At 33.6% G+C, this 17,789-nt stretch overlaps 1 protein-coding gene across 1 annotated transcript in view; it reads left to right on the forward strand.

The window, feature by feature from the left end:
* Positions 1-17,789, forward strand: part of SH3KBP1 (SH3 domain containing kinase binding protein 1) — a 445,745-nt gene that overhangs the window by 315,211 nt on the left and 112,745 nt on the right. Inside the window, 1 exon segment of the mRNA XM_074300969.1 lies at positions 3,696-3,790. Coding sequence (XP_074157070.1) covers positions 3,696-3,790 — 95 coding nt within the window.

The following is a 17,789-nucleotide window of genomic DNA, read 5'->3' on the forward strand; positions in this document are numbered from 1 at the left end:
TATGCAGTATAATATATTCCAACTTCACTGCATGGTTGTTGTGTGATGCTGGGCAAGGCATTTAATTTTTCTGGGCCTTTTTCAATTTCCTCAGCTAAGATGAAGGAATTAGATTAGATGATGTCTGCAGTTCCTTTTAGCTCTAAATTTATGATTCCTTTGAGACACAAGCATACACATATATTAGGCAAAGTACCAGGCTTCTCATTAGTACATATTGATAATTGAAGAAACACTAATATCCCTCCTGGGCCATCCCTTATCTAAAATTTGCTTGAATCTTAAAGACAAATCTTAAAGACAAAAACATGGTGTTCTCTTAGAAGAGAATCTTGTGTTTTAGTCTTTGCTTTGCCACTAATTTTGTGATTTTTGTGAGTTATTTAAACTGTATATTTCCTTTGGAGAGGCTGCATGGTAGAAGGGATGGAGAGCTAGACTTGGAGCCAGAAAATCTGGGTTCACATTCTGTCCCTGACACACCATGTTTGTGTGATCCTAGGCAAATGGCTTCTTGTTGTTCTGGGCAACTATCCAAGACTCTTAAGTTGCAGAGAAGTTGCTGATTTGCAGTGGAATAAAGATAGTTTCTTCATCTGGGAGGGTCCTTTTAGATCCAGTGTATAGGCCTATCCTATTTATCTTTGAAGGGGAATAGTAATTATCTACCTATCTTACTTATTCTACACACTTGTAAATATATGGTGTGATAATGGGAGGAAAAGCATTTTAATAAAAATACAAACCATTGTGTAGATTAATTGAGGCAGCTATCTGGCTCTGTGGATGGAGTGCTGGTCCTGAAGTCAGGAAAACTTATCTTCCCCTGTTCAAATCTGGTCTCAGACACTTATTAGCTGTATGACCCTGGGCAAGTTACTTAACTCTGTTTGCCTCAATTTCCTCATCTGTAAAATGAACTGGAGAAGGAAATGACAAACCATTCCTATATCTGTGCCAAGAAAACTCCAAAGGGGTTCATGAAAAATAGGATAGGACTGAAAAAGGTGATATTATTTACTACTTTGTTTAATAGTTCTTCAGACAGGCTATTGCAATAGTTTTCCTACCAGGACTTTCTTTATTAACTTATTTAACAGCAGTTAATGGGAATAGGACCTATTAAGTTTGCACTATTTTTTTTTTAAATCATTGTTCTGTCAGTGTTCTAAAAATGGCCACACGTCTACATAGTCTTAGGATAGCTCAATGGCTGATAAAGTAAGAATTATTTAAAAGCCATGAGGCTTATTTTGTCATAGATAGTAGATTTCCAGGACTGTGTAAAACAGTGTTCTTTTGAAATAGTGTTTATTCAAGGTTGTTATGATTTTGAAATTTACTGCTAATAATTGAGGGAAATGAATGAATGAATGAGTGAATGAATGATAGTTATTTATCCCCTAGAAGGTTTTCCTTATGGATTTTTAGTTCTTCAAAATTTTTTTCATTTGTAATATTTGAATGACTCAAAAGTGGCAATATTTAATATTAACAACATAGGGAAGACAAATATATTTAGCAACATACACACCAGAGAATATTTGAGGATTTTGACATTACTGGGGTAGATAATGAAGATAATAAAATATCCAGGTGGTACAGTGGATAGAGTACTGGGCCTGGGATCAGGAAGACAATTTCAAATCCATTCTCAGGCACTTACTAGCTGTGGGATCTTGGGCAGGCCATATAACTTCTATTTGCCTCATTTACTCAACTATAAAATGGGGATAATAATAGTACCTAGCTCCCAGGTGCTATTTATGAGATAATATTTATAAATGACTAGCACAGTATCTGGCACATAATAGGTGCTATATAAATGCAAGCTATGTTTGTTAGAAAGGATTTAGAAGTGAATTATGCTGGATAAGGAACTGAACCTATTGTCAGGAAGACCCGAATTCAAATACTTTTCAGACATTTAACTTTGACTCTGGACAATTCACTTCATGCCTCTCAGTTTCAGTTTCTTACTGTAAAATGAGAGTAATAATAGCATCTGTCTCATAGGATTCTTGTGAAGATCTATGAAGTAACATTGTAAAGCTTTTGCAAACCTTAAAGTGATCCATAAATGCCATTTGTTATTATATAAAATGATACATATACCAACTTTGTTTCTTTTGACTTGGTCTTCATATTTCTATATGGTCTAGGTATGTATTAGCTTTGTCTCTCCCACTTAACTATAATCTACTTGAGGAAAGAATCTCTATCTCACACAGATCTTTCCTTTTCACTGCTTAGCACAGTGTCTTATACATAGTTGGTGCTCAAATAAACACTGAATAGACTTAAATGTAGATTATCAGTGATTGATGAATTGTGCCTCTTGTGATGCTTGGGGTTTCAACACTAATAGTTTATTCATGTAACTAATGCTTTCAAACCCAAACATGAAAAATGTTTACACATTTGACTGACTAGCTGATTTTTAATGAATCTATAATTTCAATAAACACATTGATTATAGATAGTATAGTGTTAGCCTTGCTGAAGAGTTAAATTTATTTCTAAGAGTGACTGATTGGATGGATAGTATATGTATATATTATATTGAAATAAATATGTAAGTAGTTATAGAGTCATTAATATATAACTATGCAGAGATTAGCCCATGTATAAAGCAAAAGTTTAGAGCCATTTGAAAATTTTAAGGTTGTTAATTTTTAACATATCCTAAACAAATTAAACAAAATCTCCCTCAAATGACTGTTCTAGTGATCTTGTTTTCCTGCCTCTTCAAAATCTAAATACCTTCTAATGTACAAGCTTTGTGCCCATGAAAAATGTAGATGACTATATTTTCAAACTATATTTTCATCCTGCTAATTCACCTGGTATTTCAATTTTTCAGTATTTTTAAATTGGTAGTGTTTTTCTTCTTTGAGGCATGGCTCAGATAAAAATGGTAATAAAAAACAAAAAATTGGTGGGATTTTGTATATGAGCCATAATATGAATGTAGATATATTTTTGCATGTATATGGGTGTAATTTTTTTTTTAAGGTAATGGGTTAAGTGACTTAGCCAGGGTCATACAGCTAATAAGTATCAGAGGCTGAATTTGATCTTGGGATCTCCTGACTTCAGGGCCATTGCTTTATCCACCACATTACCTAGCTGCCCCATACATTAGGCCATGTAGCCAATATCATTGAAGGTTTCTAGTTGTCTATTTATATAAACAAAATTTCATGCAACTATTTCAACTTAGTTTAATGTTGTTAAAGGAAACTGTTGAGTTTTCTTGTCAGAATGTATGTTAGTCTTATTCATCTTATTGGTTCTCCTGTGTAACATGTGAATTTGGGGAATGTTTGGGAATAAGACTTCTTATTTAGTAAAATTATGTGTGTGAAAACTGGAGGAAGGAAATTGTTTAAATTTGTTGTTACTAAGTGTAGATGAATTATATTAGTTAAAAAAATTTCATTGATACTTATTTTCTCATTTCAATATTCCATAAAATAAAGCAGTTAGTAGGACTTATTAATTTCAGATTGTCCTTGAAGAGAGTGGGAGAAGTATAATCTTGGGTATTATCTATTAAGTTTTATATATAATGTTACTCTATTTTTCATGTGTTCTAGATGTTTTCTCCTAGCCTATGGGTGAAAACATGTTATGAAGAAGCTAGTTGGTTACAGCTCTATAAAAATCATGTGCCTTTTTTTTTTTTTTAATAGGTAAGGATTATTGCAAAGTCATATTTCCCTATGAAGCACAGAATGAGGATGAACTGACAATCAGAGAAGGCGATATAGTCACCCTTGTCAATAAGGTAACTGAAGTATTTTGTCTTCTGATATGAACATATTATATCTGTCCTTGAGGTAAATTTGTTAATTGATATCAGACAAATGCAATTCTTTGCTTTTAATTCTCATACATATGGATTGCTTAGCTAGCAATTAAAGTTTAGGGATATCTTGAAATTTTCCATCTTTTTCTTCATAATGCTAGTGCTCTCTACTAATTATTTCTTATTTATCCTGGATATGTTGATACATGTTTATTCACATATTGTCTTTAACATTAGATTGTAAGCTCCTCAAGGGTAGGGATTGTCTTTTTGGCTGTTTTTATGTCCTCAGAACTTAGCACAGTGCCTGGCACATAGTAGATAATTAATAACCGTTTATTGAGTATTACTGAATGATTTAGAAATTTCAGTGACTCTGTAATTATTCCTCCATTAAATATATTCTTCCTGTTTTTTTGCCAGTTCCAAATTTTAAAATCCATTGCAATCATTGTGCTTTCCATATGTGATAAGCCAGGAGGTGTCCTGAATCTATTATCTTTCTAGTCACAATGGCTCAAGGATTTTTCCTCCTTCTAAATATGATTTTTAAATGTAAAACCTTAAAGAGGAGTTTTACAAAAAGCTTATATTTTAATTAACAACATAAAAACAAAAGAATGTTTAAAAAAGGAAGAAAAAAGATGTCATTTGTCATTTAGATCAATCAATCTGCCTCAAAAAAAAGTATATTTCTGCTATTTGGACTAGGACAGGAAGAATTAACTGTTACTGCACAACTAATACTAAATGTACCCAAATTTAAAAAAAATAAGGAAAATGTGTTTTAAGAAAACACTGTCATTAAACTACTTACAATCTCACAGGATTGAACATATGTATAAAAATGAATGAATGAATGAATGGAAAAAGCATTTGTGAAACATTTTATTGTATGTGAAGAGCTAATGTGAAACATTGTATTACAAATAGAAGAGCCAGGCAGTTCTTCCTCTGAAGAAGTTCACTTTTTAATCTCTGTAGAGGTAACATCAGGGAAGGAGATAGAGAAAAATGCCTGGCTTTACTTAGTGGAATAGATGGGTTTTATTTGAACAATTTCAATTTCTCAAGGTGAATGGAGGAAGGGAAGGAAATAAGAATTTGATTACTCTAGAAAGCAGTCTTACATTTGCCTAGCTACTTGTGGGATAAACTTCCCTTGGTGTGACTTTCTACAGATGGAAGAAAGGATTATAAATGCAATTATTTGAAGAAAGGGTAAGTAGAAATAGCTTTATTCCCTGAAATCACAAACATCAGCTTGGTTTGATGTACATAGGTCAGCCAGATCTATGTGAGCAATTTAGATAAAAGTTGTGGATTTATCATAATTTGAATCTAAAATGCCCACACAGATTTGTATGACTTGTTCTGAGAAAATGCTATAAGTCATCTCTTCTATATTCAAAGTCTGATTTCTTTAACAATTCCAGTGTGGTAAAGTACTTTTTTTGAAATAATATTCCATTCTTTCCCTCCCAAATTATTATGACATTTATCAGATTCCCAGAGTGCCATTTTCAAAATGCTTTCCATATACATTATTTTACTGGATCTATAAGAAAATGCAACACCAATACTGTTATCCTCATTTTCCAGTATAAAAAACCGAAACTTAGATTGAGTAGGTGATATCTTTCCTATCACACAGCTATTAAGTGGTAGAGCCAGGAATCAAATCCAAGTATTCTTTATTTCAGTTCTCGTTTTCTTCTATATCCCATAATCTTTATTGTTTCAACTGTTTTAAAAATATGTATTATTCCTTTGTAGCTTAGGGTAAAAAAGGAGGAGGGGAAATTATATCTTTTATAATTCTTCAATTCAAATCAGAATTCCCGTCCTGTCCCCCCCTTTTCTTTGATTGTGTAACCCCTTGTTCTAGTGCTTTGTCAAATTGAGAGCTTATAATGCAGATATGTTTAATGTGTATATAACTGATACAACTTATATAGCTTTTTATTGCCTGTGTAATTTAGATAACTTTTAACTGGGAGATTGAATAACTCAGAAAGTTATTAAGTGTGAATGAAGCATGAAAGTTATTGTCTTACTTGGAAATTTATATTCTTTTGCTCTTAATTGTAGAGGTAATGAGAAGGGACATTTCCTTGTATAGATGAAAGTCCATTCTTTGCACTTAGATCTACATTTTGTATAAAATTTATTCTTTTCCATTCCAGCTTCTCAAATACTCAGAAAAAAAGGGAAAAATCACAAGAAAGGAAAAACTGCAAAAAAAAAATAGTACACTTTGAGCTTAAACTTTCTTTTTAATAAGATCTTCTCATTTCATTTTAGGATGATGGAAGTAGCATGGTATAAGCACTAAATCCAAAGTTTAGGAGCCTGGCTTTCAAATCCCACCTGTGATGCTTACTGCTTGTATAATTTGGGGCATTTCTAAAATGAGGAAAATTGAACTATATGTTCTCTGAGATCTCTTTCAGCTCTAGATCAGGAACTAAATTTAAATTTTTATGATTTCTAATTGAATGATAAGTTAAACTCAGCAGATCTCAAATTTAACTCATTACCCTAATCTTTCCATTCTTACTTATTCTTCCCCCCCCCCAACTTCCCATTCTCTGTTCTCTAGAGCCAAAATCTTCAACTCAGCTAAATCTTCTTTTTCTTTAGCTCTTCATATCTAATTATGCACTACATACTATTGTTGTTGTTATGTTCTTGTTCTTGTTCTGCTTTTGCTTCTTCTGCTCCTCCTCCTCTTCTCTTCTTCCTCCTCCTCCTCTCTTCTTCCTCCTCTTTTTCTTTCTTCTTCATCTTTTTTTCTTTTTCTCTCCCACCCTCCCATCTTACCTCTCTCCCTCCATCCCTCCCTTCCTCTCTCCTTTCTGTCTTCCCTTCCTCTCTCCCTCCCTCTTGCTAACCCTCCCTCTTTCCTTCCTTCTTTCTTCCTTCCTCTCCTTCCTTCCTTCCTCTCCTCCTTCCTCTCCTCCTTCCTTCTTCCTTCCTTCCTTCCTCCTTCCTTCCTTCCTTCCTTCCTTCCTTCCTTCCTTCCTTCCTTCCTTCCTTCCTTCCTTCCTTCCTTCCTTCCTTCCTTCCTTCCTTCCTTCCTTCCTTCCTTCCTTCCTTCCTTCCTTCCTTCCTTCCTTCCTTCCTTCCTTCCTTCCTTCCTTCCTTCCTTCCTTCCTTCCTTCCTTCCTTCCTTCCTTCCTTCCCTCCCTCCCTCCCTCTCTTCTCTTCTCTTCTCTTCTCTTCTCTTCTCTTCTCTTCTCTTCTCTTCTCTTCTCTTCTCTTCTCTTCTCTTCTCTTCTCTTCTCTTCTCTTCTCTTCTCTTCTCTTCTCTTCTCTTCTCTTCTCTTCTCTTCTCTTCTCATCTTTCTTTTACTCTTCAGTTTTTTTCTATTCCTACTGTTATCCCCTCATGTTCTGATCCCTGTCACCTCCAACATGGGTCATTGCAGTGGTCTCCTAGGTGTATTAAAGAGTTTAAGTAACTTGCCTGGAATGATGAGGCAAAGATGTGTCATAAGCAAGTCTTCCTGATGCAAACTCTGACTCTTTATCTTCCAAATCATGCTGTCTAGACATTGATTTTTTTTTTTTTAAGACATAGTTACTTAAACTAGATCTCCCTCATTCTGATACCTGTACAGTTGAGTTTTTGAAACTCTATGTATATTTTGATCAGTCTTTCAGGAATGACCTCACAGACAGTTTTCTTGACAAAGATATTGGAGTGATTTCCCATTTCCCTCTCTAAGTTTGTCTTCATTTTACCGATGAGGAACTGAGGCACATGGGAATTCAGGGGCTTGTCCTGGGTCACATAGCTAGTAAGTGTCTGGGGTCAGATTTGAATTTATGTACCTTGACTCCAGGGCTGGAACTCTATCCAGTGAGCCACCTAACTGCCTTTAGTGCAAAACTTTACATTTTTCTGCATCATTTTCACTTTGTTGTTTCAATTCAAATCCTCTCCTCTATTGAGATTATTTTTGAAACTTGATTCTATTTCTTGTCTACCTTCTTAAAAACCTTAATTCCCTCCTCTCCCTGGCCCCACATTCATGCCATATAAAGGTAAAAAAGATAATTCAATGTTTAAGATTTGGATTTAAAAACACACATCCACTTATTTTAAAAGCTTATGCTTGGAACCTCTGGCTATATGCTAATAATGGCAGAGATAGTGCTTGTGATGGAATTAAGTAAACTAAATTATGTTAATAGTAATTTAAAAGCAAAAATTGTCTTGGATTACTTGCCTCTAATAATGGGAGAGTATTGCTATTGCTAATGTTACTTTTTTTGGGGAGGGGGCATTAAAGCTCTTATTTGATATAATGCCTTTCCATAAGAAGTGTTTAGTCACTGTTTAGTGAATGATTAAAAGATTGTAGAGTCTTTGAATTCATCTTTAAATCTATTTAGATTATCTTTTTCAATGACTCTTGTAAAATATAATAAATGTAGGTTCTGATATCCCTGCATATTATAGCATTTTTGGATGTATATGAGTATGAATCCTGGGATTCTTTTTCTCTAACTTTAACTATTATTGCTTTATATTATTTTATTTATCTTGAATCTTCTATGATGTTTCCATTTTCTTAGCCTCAAGCTCTTTCCCTCAGCTTTATTTTTTCAAGCAGCAAAAAGGCTGATAACAATAGCGATCAGGTTTTATTTTTTAAAAATCCACAATTGTAATTTTCATACAGTTTTCTTTTTCTTTTTTTTCCTTTTTCTTTTTTTTTTGAGGCTAGGGTTAAGTGACTTGCCCAGGGTCACACAGCTAGGAAGTGTTAAGTGTCTGAGAGCAGATTTGAACTCAGTTCCTCCTGAATTCAAGGCTGGTGCTCTATCCACTGCGCCACCTAGCTGCCCCTTCATACAGTTAAAAAAAAAATGAGTCAGACAACTTAAATTGATGCATAAAAATATATTACAGTCCCTGGAAAAAATATATGAAAAGGCCTAAAATATTTGTATCTCTCCTGGAAAGTAGGATTCAATGTAGTAATTATGAGAAATTCTACTTTTGTATATTTATACAAAAGCTGTTGTGGGCTCTGGAAATTTCCTTCCCATGCAAAACACACCTGTGCTCAGCTGTTATTTCAAGTTTATTCAAAAATACTTTTATGCTTTCTGGGCTATTGCCACTTACTTCCCTGGAATCTTGATTTAAACTTAGATTATATTTGAAAAGAGACATGAAACTCAGTAGCTACTTTTTGCAATATCTGACTATCAAGTTGAAAAGCTTTACGGGGGTGGGGGGGAGAATAATGCAGCACATTTTAAGCCCTTTTAAACTTATTCTTCCTTGTGGCCTTAGATAAGATGAATTCTGAGACTGAATTTTCAAATAGTCTTTATCCTAACCTCCTCATTGGTGTATATGATAAACACATGTTGGAAATCAGCTCCTCAAATTGATTTTTATGATAAACTCTTGGTGGATAATTTTGGGGTGATAGATTTGTGATTTCATTGGCATATAGAACTTCCTTGGGAAATAATTCTTATACCAAACAGATCAGAAACTTTTGTGAGCCTTAAAGTCTTAAAGAGTTGTCTGGGATCCTTAAAAATTAAATGATTTTTTCTAGGGTCACAGTAGTTAGTAGGTGTCAAGGGGACCTTGATAAATTGTTCTTACTATCCTGATTCTAAGACCAGCTTTCTATTTACTGTGTTACCATATTGCCTCTTGAAGCTTGATATCTTACTTATATATTCATAATATTATCTTGTATGTATCACCCTCAAGGGTAAATAATTTATCTTATTTGAATTATTTTATATATCCTTTCTTTATCTTCTAGAAGCCTAGTACAACACTAATACTTAATGAACACTTGATACCTTTTAAAGTGTAAAGTACCTCTTCAGGGAGGTACTTGTAACTTCCAAATTTTCTAGGACCTGTCATACTCCTTGGATCTTACACTAAAATTGGGAAAATGTGGTGCCTTGAAAAGAGCCCCAAATTTGGAATGAGAGGGTCTGGAATCAAATTTCAACTTTGCTATGCTATTTAGGATATCTTTATGGCTTGCTTTTCAAAGATTACTGGTAATTATTGTATTGGGAATTTGTGACTTTAAGAATCAATATGCCTGCTCCATTGATGCAAATAATTTTGGCATATTTCCATTTCCACATTAACCAAAATCAATTTTTGTTTTTGTTTTATAAATATAACCTGAAGTCAGTTGAGGGCCTAAGGAATTGTATCAGAACATCATAGTATTTGTTTTCTACAGAAACAATTTGTGGTTTGCTATTTAGATGCCTCACAGCTTCAGAGAAAAGAAACTTCCAGGTAAAATAACCAGATGGACTCAGCCCCATGTGAGCTTTTGGTTTTATTTTGTTTTGTTTTTTTCCATTTCTATTTCAACACCATTCTTTTTTAGGTTTTTCTGCCTGCCTCCTTTCTTCTCATTTGCAGGGTATTTTGGTTTCTTTTTTTTTCTTCATTGCTGTCTTTTGCTACTTATAGTAGAAATAATTCTGGATGTAGAATCAGGGAACCTTCCTTTGAATCCATGCGTCACAAACTAGTTATTGGACAGGTTATTTAACTCCTCAGAGATGCAATTTCCTCATCTAGCCATTGAATTAATGGCCTCTAAAGTATCTCTTACCAAAATCTAAGGTCCTACAAACTGTTTCCCCCAGGAGAAAAAATAAAAAAGGAACATGATGGTAAAAAAAAAAGGATAATTCTACTTAGATTATGTAGTGATATTTTATCAATCAATTAATGAAGATTTATTAAGCATTTACTGTGTGCCTAGGGATACAAAGTACTGGGGATTTAAAAAAAAAAAAAAAAGATGCTAAAGACAATCATCCCCTGCCTTCTAGGAGCTGTTATTTTATGTATATAAATATTTATATATATATATATATATATATGTATATATGTATATACATATATATATATATATATATATGTATATATGTATATACATATATATAGTATATTTTATATTGTATATAAAATATTATATACAAAGCAAACTATATGTTGAACTAGCTTGCAGTGATCTCAGCAAGAAGGCTGACAAGGAGGACATCCTCATACAGAGAAGTCCTCTGGGGTGGGGAAAGACTCCTACCCAGGCCCTAAGTAGTCTTTCTAGGAGAGTGAATGATTTTCATATTTTATTGTCTCATGTCCCATAATATAGTAAGGATACAACTTAGGAAAAAACCTAGTCTGGTAGAAAAGTGCTGAGTTGAGCCTAGAGATAAGATTAATGCTTATCTTGGCTTAGGGAAGATTCCTTCTTGGTGATAAAGTGGGAATAAATTATCTTTCCTCTTTTGTTTCCAAAGCTTTTAGAAAAGCTAAAATTCCTAAGGTTGAAAGCATCATTTTAAAGGTAAGAAGAAAATTAGCAAATGTCCCTGGAAAGAGCTACCATGCAGAAAGACCTAGTGAAAGGAAAATTTTTGTGATTGAATAAAAAAGTTAAATATAGTTCTAGGATCATGACTTTCTTCTTTATAATTTCTAAAGATTTTACTATGTAATGAATGAGTGAGTCATTTGTGTCATAGAATGTCACAATATGGCTTGTCATTTTGTGCCCTACTGACATAATTTTATCTAAGGACAGAAGTCACAACATTCCTCAAAATATTGCAAAGTCAAGAGAATAAAAGTAGAAACTGATTTGCCCCTTTGTCAGCAGGAGACCAAGAAATGGTGACAGATGGAAATAATGAGAATGGCTTTCAAAAGCAGGTTTTGGTGAAGATCATTCTTTTTTTTTCCTACATATTTGCTGTCAAAACACTAAGCTTTTTAATGGGCTGAAGTGTTAAGGATTGGTATGTGAAACAAAATTATTTTTTGGTTTACTGGTAAACAGTCAAGAAATTCCTTCTGGCCATTCAGCTGTTCACTGCTGGAAATTTTTCTGTTACTAATAGTTTGTTAATGCACACTTTTATCTCTGACTTCATCTATCTGTATGAGTTCATTAATTATCTTCAAGGGATTCCTTTTTCTCATTTGATCCTAATCTAAGAAATTTCTCTACTTTGATAGCAATGGATATGATTATTTTAATTCCTCTGATGCTTTCTTCAGTAGAGTAGGGTGCAGACTTTTTTTCTAATATGAGAGAAAAAGCCACAGTTATTCAGAAATTTGAGATGATTCCCCCCCCCCCATCTATCTCTAGTCTCTATATTTTTTCCAAGAAGTCTCAAATTTTGTTGATGAATGAGAATTGGTCATTCCCAATTATAATATTCTCTCTTCTAATTTAAGTTCAACCCTATGTCATGTTAATTCGAATTGTTTATCAGCTTCACTTCTGTCAATTAATTGTATTTACCTAATAATTCTTCTAAATAGCAGAAAGCTCTTTTATATTCATACTTATATTCTGTGATTTTAGAGCTGACTGGTGATATGGAAATTGATTTTTTTTTTTAAAGAAAGGGAAAGTATTTTTGAAAATCTTTTAAACAGATCATAAAAAAGGATAAAGGACCCCTATGTGCAAAAATCTTTGATGGCGGTCCTTTTTGTAGTGGCAAGGAACTAGAAACTGAGAGTTTGCCCACTCTCAGTTAGGGAATAGTTGAATAAGTTATGGTATGTGAATGTTGTGGAATATTTTTATTGTATAAGAAATTTCTGATTTCAGAAAGGCCTGGAGAGACTTATATGAACTGATGCTGAGTGAAATGAGTAGAACCAAGAGAATATATTACACAGCAACAAGAATATGTAATGATCAATTCTGATGGACATGGCTCTCTTCCACAAAGTGTCGATTCAGGTCAATTCCAATAGACTTGCGATGGAGAGAGCCATTTACATCCAGAAAGAGGACCATGGGGACTGAATGTGGCTCACAACATAATATTTTCCTCTTTTTTTGTTGTTTGTTTGCTTTTTATTTTCTTTCTCATTTTTTTTCCCTTTTTGATCTGATTTTTCTTGTGCAGCATGATAATTGTGGAAATATGTATAGAAGAATTGCACATGTTTAACATATATTGGATTACTTCTGTCTATGGGAGAGGGAAGAAAAGGAAGGGAGAAAAATTTGGGAAAAAAGGTTTTGCAAAGATGAATGTTGAAAACTATCTTTGCATATATTTTGAAAAAAAGCTATTATTTAAAAATATTATTTTTTAAAACTTAGTTTTGTACTTAAGAATAATGATTCTTTTCAATAATATGAAATCCTGCCCTTTAAAAAAAGTCTTATAAGCAATATTTTATATTTCTCTAAGATATTTATTTTACTCAAGAATTGAGAGAAAAAAATTAAATTATAAAAATTTACTGTGTACCATAAAGATGTGACTCTTTTCCATAATTTCAATTTCCTCAACTCTAGCATAAAATTGACTAGTCTACCTTGAAGTTCCCTTCAGACTCTCCCATCTATAACTTTGATTTCTTTTTCTCCTTTTTTCCTTCCTTCCTCCCTTCTCTTCTTTTTTTCCTTCTCCTTTTCCTCCTTTTTTTCCTTTTGGGGTAGTCCTTCAGTATTCTACCATAGTGGAAAACAGAGATATTTCCACATTCTGCTCTCCTTTATGTAAGTATTCTTATTTCTCAGGCTTCTTGGAGAGGTCACAAGGGCAACATTTCCTAATAATTGAAAAAAAAATTGAGCAAATCTACAGAAAGAAGATGAGATTTTTACTGGGAAGAAGCTATAAGAACTAGACCAGGAACAAATAGGGCTTCTTATTTCCAACTTAAAGTCCAGTTAGAGGCAATTAATCAAATACAAATGAAGAAGCTTAGAGAAATTATTGGAGGAGAGAATCATTATTTAAAGGAAATATTTAGTAAGAAGTCATAAATTCTCTGTGGCATAAATTCCTCATCTGAAGAATGTTGGAGTTGTTCCAAATCGCTTTTTTTGGGGGGGGAGGGAGGGAGTTAAATGACTTGCCCAGGGTCACACAGCTAGGAAGTGTTAAGTGTTTAAGATCAGATTGAACTCTGGTCCTCCTAACTTCAGGGCTGGTGCTCTGTCCACTGTTCTACCTAGCTGCTCCATAAATCATCTTTTTTTTTTTTTTTTTTTTTTTTTTTTTTGAGGCTGGGGTTAAGTGATTTGCCCAGGGTCACATAGCTAGGAAGTATTAAGTGCCTGAGACCAGATTTGAACTCCCGTCCTCCTGAATTCAAGGCTGGTGTGCTATTTATTGTGCCACCTAGCTGCCCCCTCCATAAATCATCTTAAAGACTCATTCTGACTCTGAAATTCTATGGTCCTAAGAAATTCTCATATATTATCAATATAATCAAAATTATATCCAGTAAATACAGTGGGAGAGACAATTTATAATATTATATATTCCGGCATATCAAACCATAGACTCCCTAATTAATCATGGAATGAAATATGAATAATTTTGGGGCTAAATACCATAAACCTCTTTTCTCTGACGACTTACAAATTGGTCCTGAAATTAGGCTGTTTTTAATCTCTCTGAAAGAGATAACCTGAAAGTTTTGAAGGTCTACAACTTGCCAGAATGATAATCTTACAGGGTTGACTCATTTGGGATGTACATGTTCAGGTTTAGAAAGGAAAAAATCCACCTTCTTGTTTTTGAATGGTTAGATCCAGTATAAATGAAATATAATCCATTGAAATAGCACACATGTCCATTAATGTGGACAGCCTGATCTTTGAGTCTAGAAAGAAGATGTTATTTCCCTTAAAATATTGCTGAGAGGTGAATTTTCTTCCTCCCCATTTCTGCAACTACAGAAAGGAAACAGGCTCGAGGAAAGAAGACAAATACTCAAAAAAGGTAAATGTTTCCTGGAAGCAATACCTCATGGCATTGAGATCAGTTGTAGAGAGTTCTGAGAAGCAGTTAATAAAAGTTGGCAGATTTACTTTAAAATAGCATTTTTTTCCCCTCTCCTGTTCATACCTCATTAACTCCTACACACCCACCTTAAATTCAACCACATTTTCATTCTCTGATGCAAAAATAGGGTCCTGTTCTCAGTTTTGTCCCTGGTTGTATTTTGTCCATTTCTCCATGGAATCTGGAGCCAACAGGGAATTGAAAAGCTTCTCTGATTCCCTTGATGACCTGAAAATTTGCTTTTCTTAATTAGAAAAAGAACAGGGCCATGCAACTTTTGGGGGTGTTACCCAATTTAATTAAAAACCTATTTCTTTCCTGGTGTGAGTTAAGTATCATTCCTTCTCCAATTGCAGCTTCCTGGACTTCCTCAATTTAGGTTCCAGGGGCTGGTCTGGTTAATTAATGGCTCAGTTAAAACCTCAAGCAACAGAGATACAATATGCTGAGGCATCCTTTTTTCTGCTCCCAGTAAGCTGAGAATTAACTTTTCTTCTTATAAGGGAAACTTTTTTATTTTAGCCTCTACTGGAAACTTTCCACAAGGTTTAGTAATCAGAACTGAAGACAGTTTTATAATTATGAGAATGATATTAAAACTTCTAGTTGAAGTTCATTCTTCTGCCTCCAGGGAGGATTTCCAATTATATTATTTGAGATGCATGGATCATTCAATAAATTGAATGAAAAAATTCCTAGACAACGAGTTTTAGGTCTTTACTGAGGGCCCTGTTGTGGTCATACTTACCATGGGTCAGAAGGACCAAGGGAGTTAATAACAGAGATCTGAGTAAGTATAAACAACATTGGGATTGGCAAAAAAATAGGGGAAACTTGGAGATATAAAATGGGTTTATAAAATTTGACCAAATGGCAAAGAAGAAGCCTAAGAGAAATAAAAAGCATTACTGATGTGAAGGAATTCTGGTATAGGTGTTTTTTTTTTGTTTTTTTTTTTTTTTTTGGTTTTACATTAAAATTTAGATAAATGAGTGAGGAGAATACAGAAAAAAGCTAACTCTTTGTGTCATTTACATGTTTGTAAAATGGAAGTAAACTTTCTCAATTACTAGGGGATTCTTGCTTTAGATGTTAAGTGTATGTATGTATGTATAAGATGGAAATGTATATATTTAAAATATTTACATATATGTAGTATAAATATATACATATGTTTATATTATGTAAACAAACATACATATATTACATATAATTTTACATGTACACACACACACAAATTCTTCCACTTAATATTGAGAGAAACTAAAAGTCTTGGAGCTTAGGGAAAGCTAGAATTCTTAAGAATATTTAAAAAATAATGAACATTCATAAAATGCCTTCAAGATTGCAAGGATGCAATTTCACTCTGATAAGCAACAAGCTATAACCAAGTGGTGAGAAAATCCTGAGAAAAGACCCTAGGGGAGAGCAAGTTAACAGATGAGATAAGTAGGCTTGAGAATGTTTGAGTTGGGTAAAGTGGGTATTTATTTTATCCTGTTATTTTGAGATTTGCCTTACTAGAAAACACTGCTATGAGCATTACTTAAAATACATATTTTATTCTGAGGTTTTGGTTTTGTAGAAAACATTTTCATATGCTCCCTGATGAGCCCCAAAGTTGGACCTATCAGTTAATCTGTCCTGCTGCTCATCAGGTGGTAGATATTTGAAATGTTAGAGAAATTAATCAGGTTTCAATAAGAAATGACTTATATGGAACTTTAAAGTGAAAACGACAGTCACATTCCTTTGTTGATAATAACTCACTAAAGGCATTAAGTGCCTGTGGAATGAGAAAATTCATAAGATAAAAGAGCAATTTAACAATTGACTGTTGTTTATATAGAGATACTGACTGTAGATGTATATTTTTGAGCTTTGACATGAGTATCCATTAACACTATGTCATTTAAAAATTATAAAATATTGGGTAATATGGACAAAATTATACTTAAGAACCATTAATTTCCCTTCTAATTTGATGTGGCCCTTAACATTGGCCTCAGTTCTGGGATCCAGGAGTGAAGAAAACAATCATAAGGAGGATCAAAAAGTTGAAAAATATGCAGCTTAAATAAGTGGCAGTTATTTATCTCAGTCTCTTGGGGAGACACTGGACATAATTTCAAAATTCCTTTTCAGGTTATGGCAAATGTTTAAAGATAGAGCTTTTGTTCTCATGAGAGAAGGGAACAAAAAGAAATGGATTTAAATAGATTTAGATGATATATAAGGGAAAACTTCTTGATAGTAAAGAGTTTAAATTTTTGAGGAGGCTATTAGAATGTCGTACTTCTATATCTCTTCAATGAGATTTTTGGAGATGAGGTTAGTTGAGTTTAACTGCCAAAGATGCTTTAAGGGCATATCTGAAGATAGATGAATGAATAATGGATGATCAAGACTGCAAGGGAAAGTTGTGGAGTATTTTTTTTTTTCTAACAGAATGACTGTTGATATGGAAAAATATAGCATCTTTGTGAAATAATTTCTACCTAATGAAGAAGCTGAGCTATTTGCATAGTGAAAATGAATAAGTAAGGCAATGGGCATTTTTATTTTACATACTTTGTATTTCTGAAAATGCAATCTCAATTATTTTAATTCTGACAGAATGCTTCTTTACAAATTTAGAATAGCAAGGCAAGATCTCCTATTCCAGCTCTCTCCTTTTACAAATGAGGATTCTGAAGTCCAGGCAATTATCTGACTTTCCAAAGAAACCAATTCCTTTGGATTCAAATCTAGCATTCTGAGTATGTGGGGTTTTTGCTTGTTTATGAAACAGGTTCATAGAAAAGGTTTACAGTGATACTCATTCCCCTTCAAAAGGTCCACTCTGTGTATGCATTAAATAAAATGTAGAGTTTATTTTGAGATTTTAATTTAGCAGAAAATGCATTTCATGTTCTCCCTCATGAGCTCCAAAGTTGGGCTTATCAATAAATCATCTTTGTTATTCACATGGAGAAGAAAACAGCAAACCATTCTAGTATCTTTGCCAAGAAAATGTCAAAAAGGGGCTGGGCGGAGCCAAGATGGCGGAGAGGAAACACACGACTCAGTGAACGTCCTCACTCCCTCACAACCAATTAGATAAATTAAGTCTCAAAATTAGCTCAGG

The sequence above is a fragment of the Sminthopsis crassicaudata genome, chromosome 3, assembly GCF_048593235.1.
Source record: "Sminthopsis crassicaudata isolate SCR6 chromosome 3, ASM4859323v1, whole genome shotgun sequence".
Lineage (NCBI taxonomy): Eukaryota > Metazoa > Chordata > Mammalia > Dasyuromorphia > Dasyuridae > Sminthopsis > Sminthopsis crassicaudata.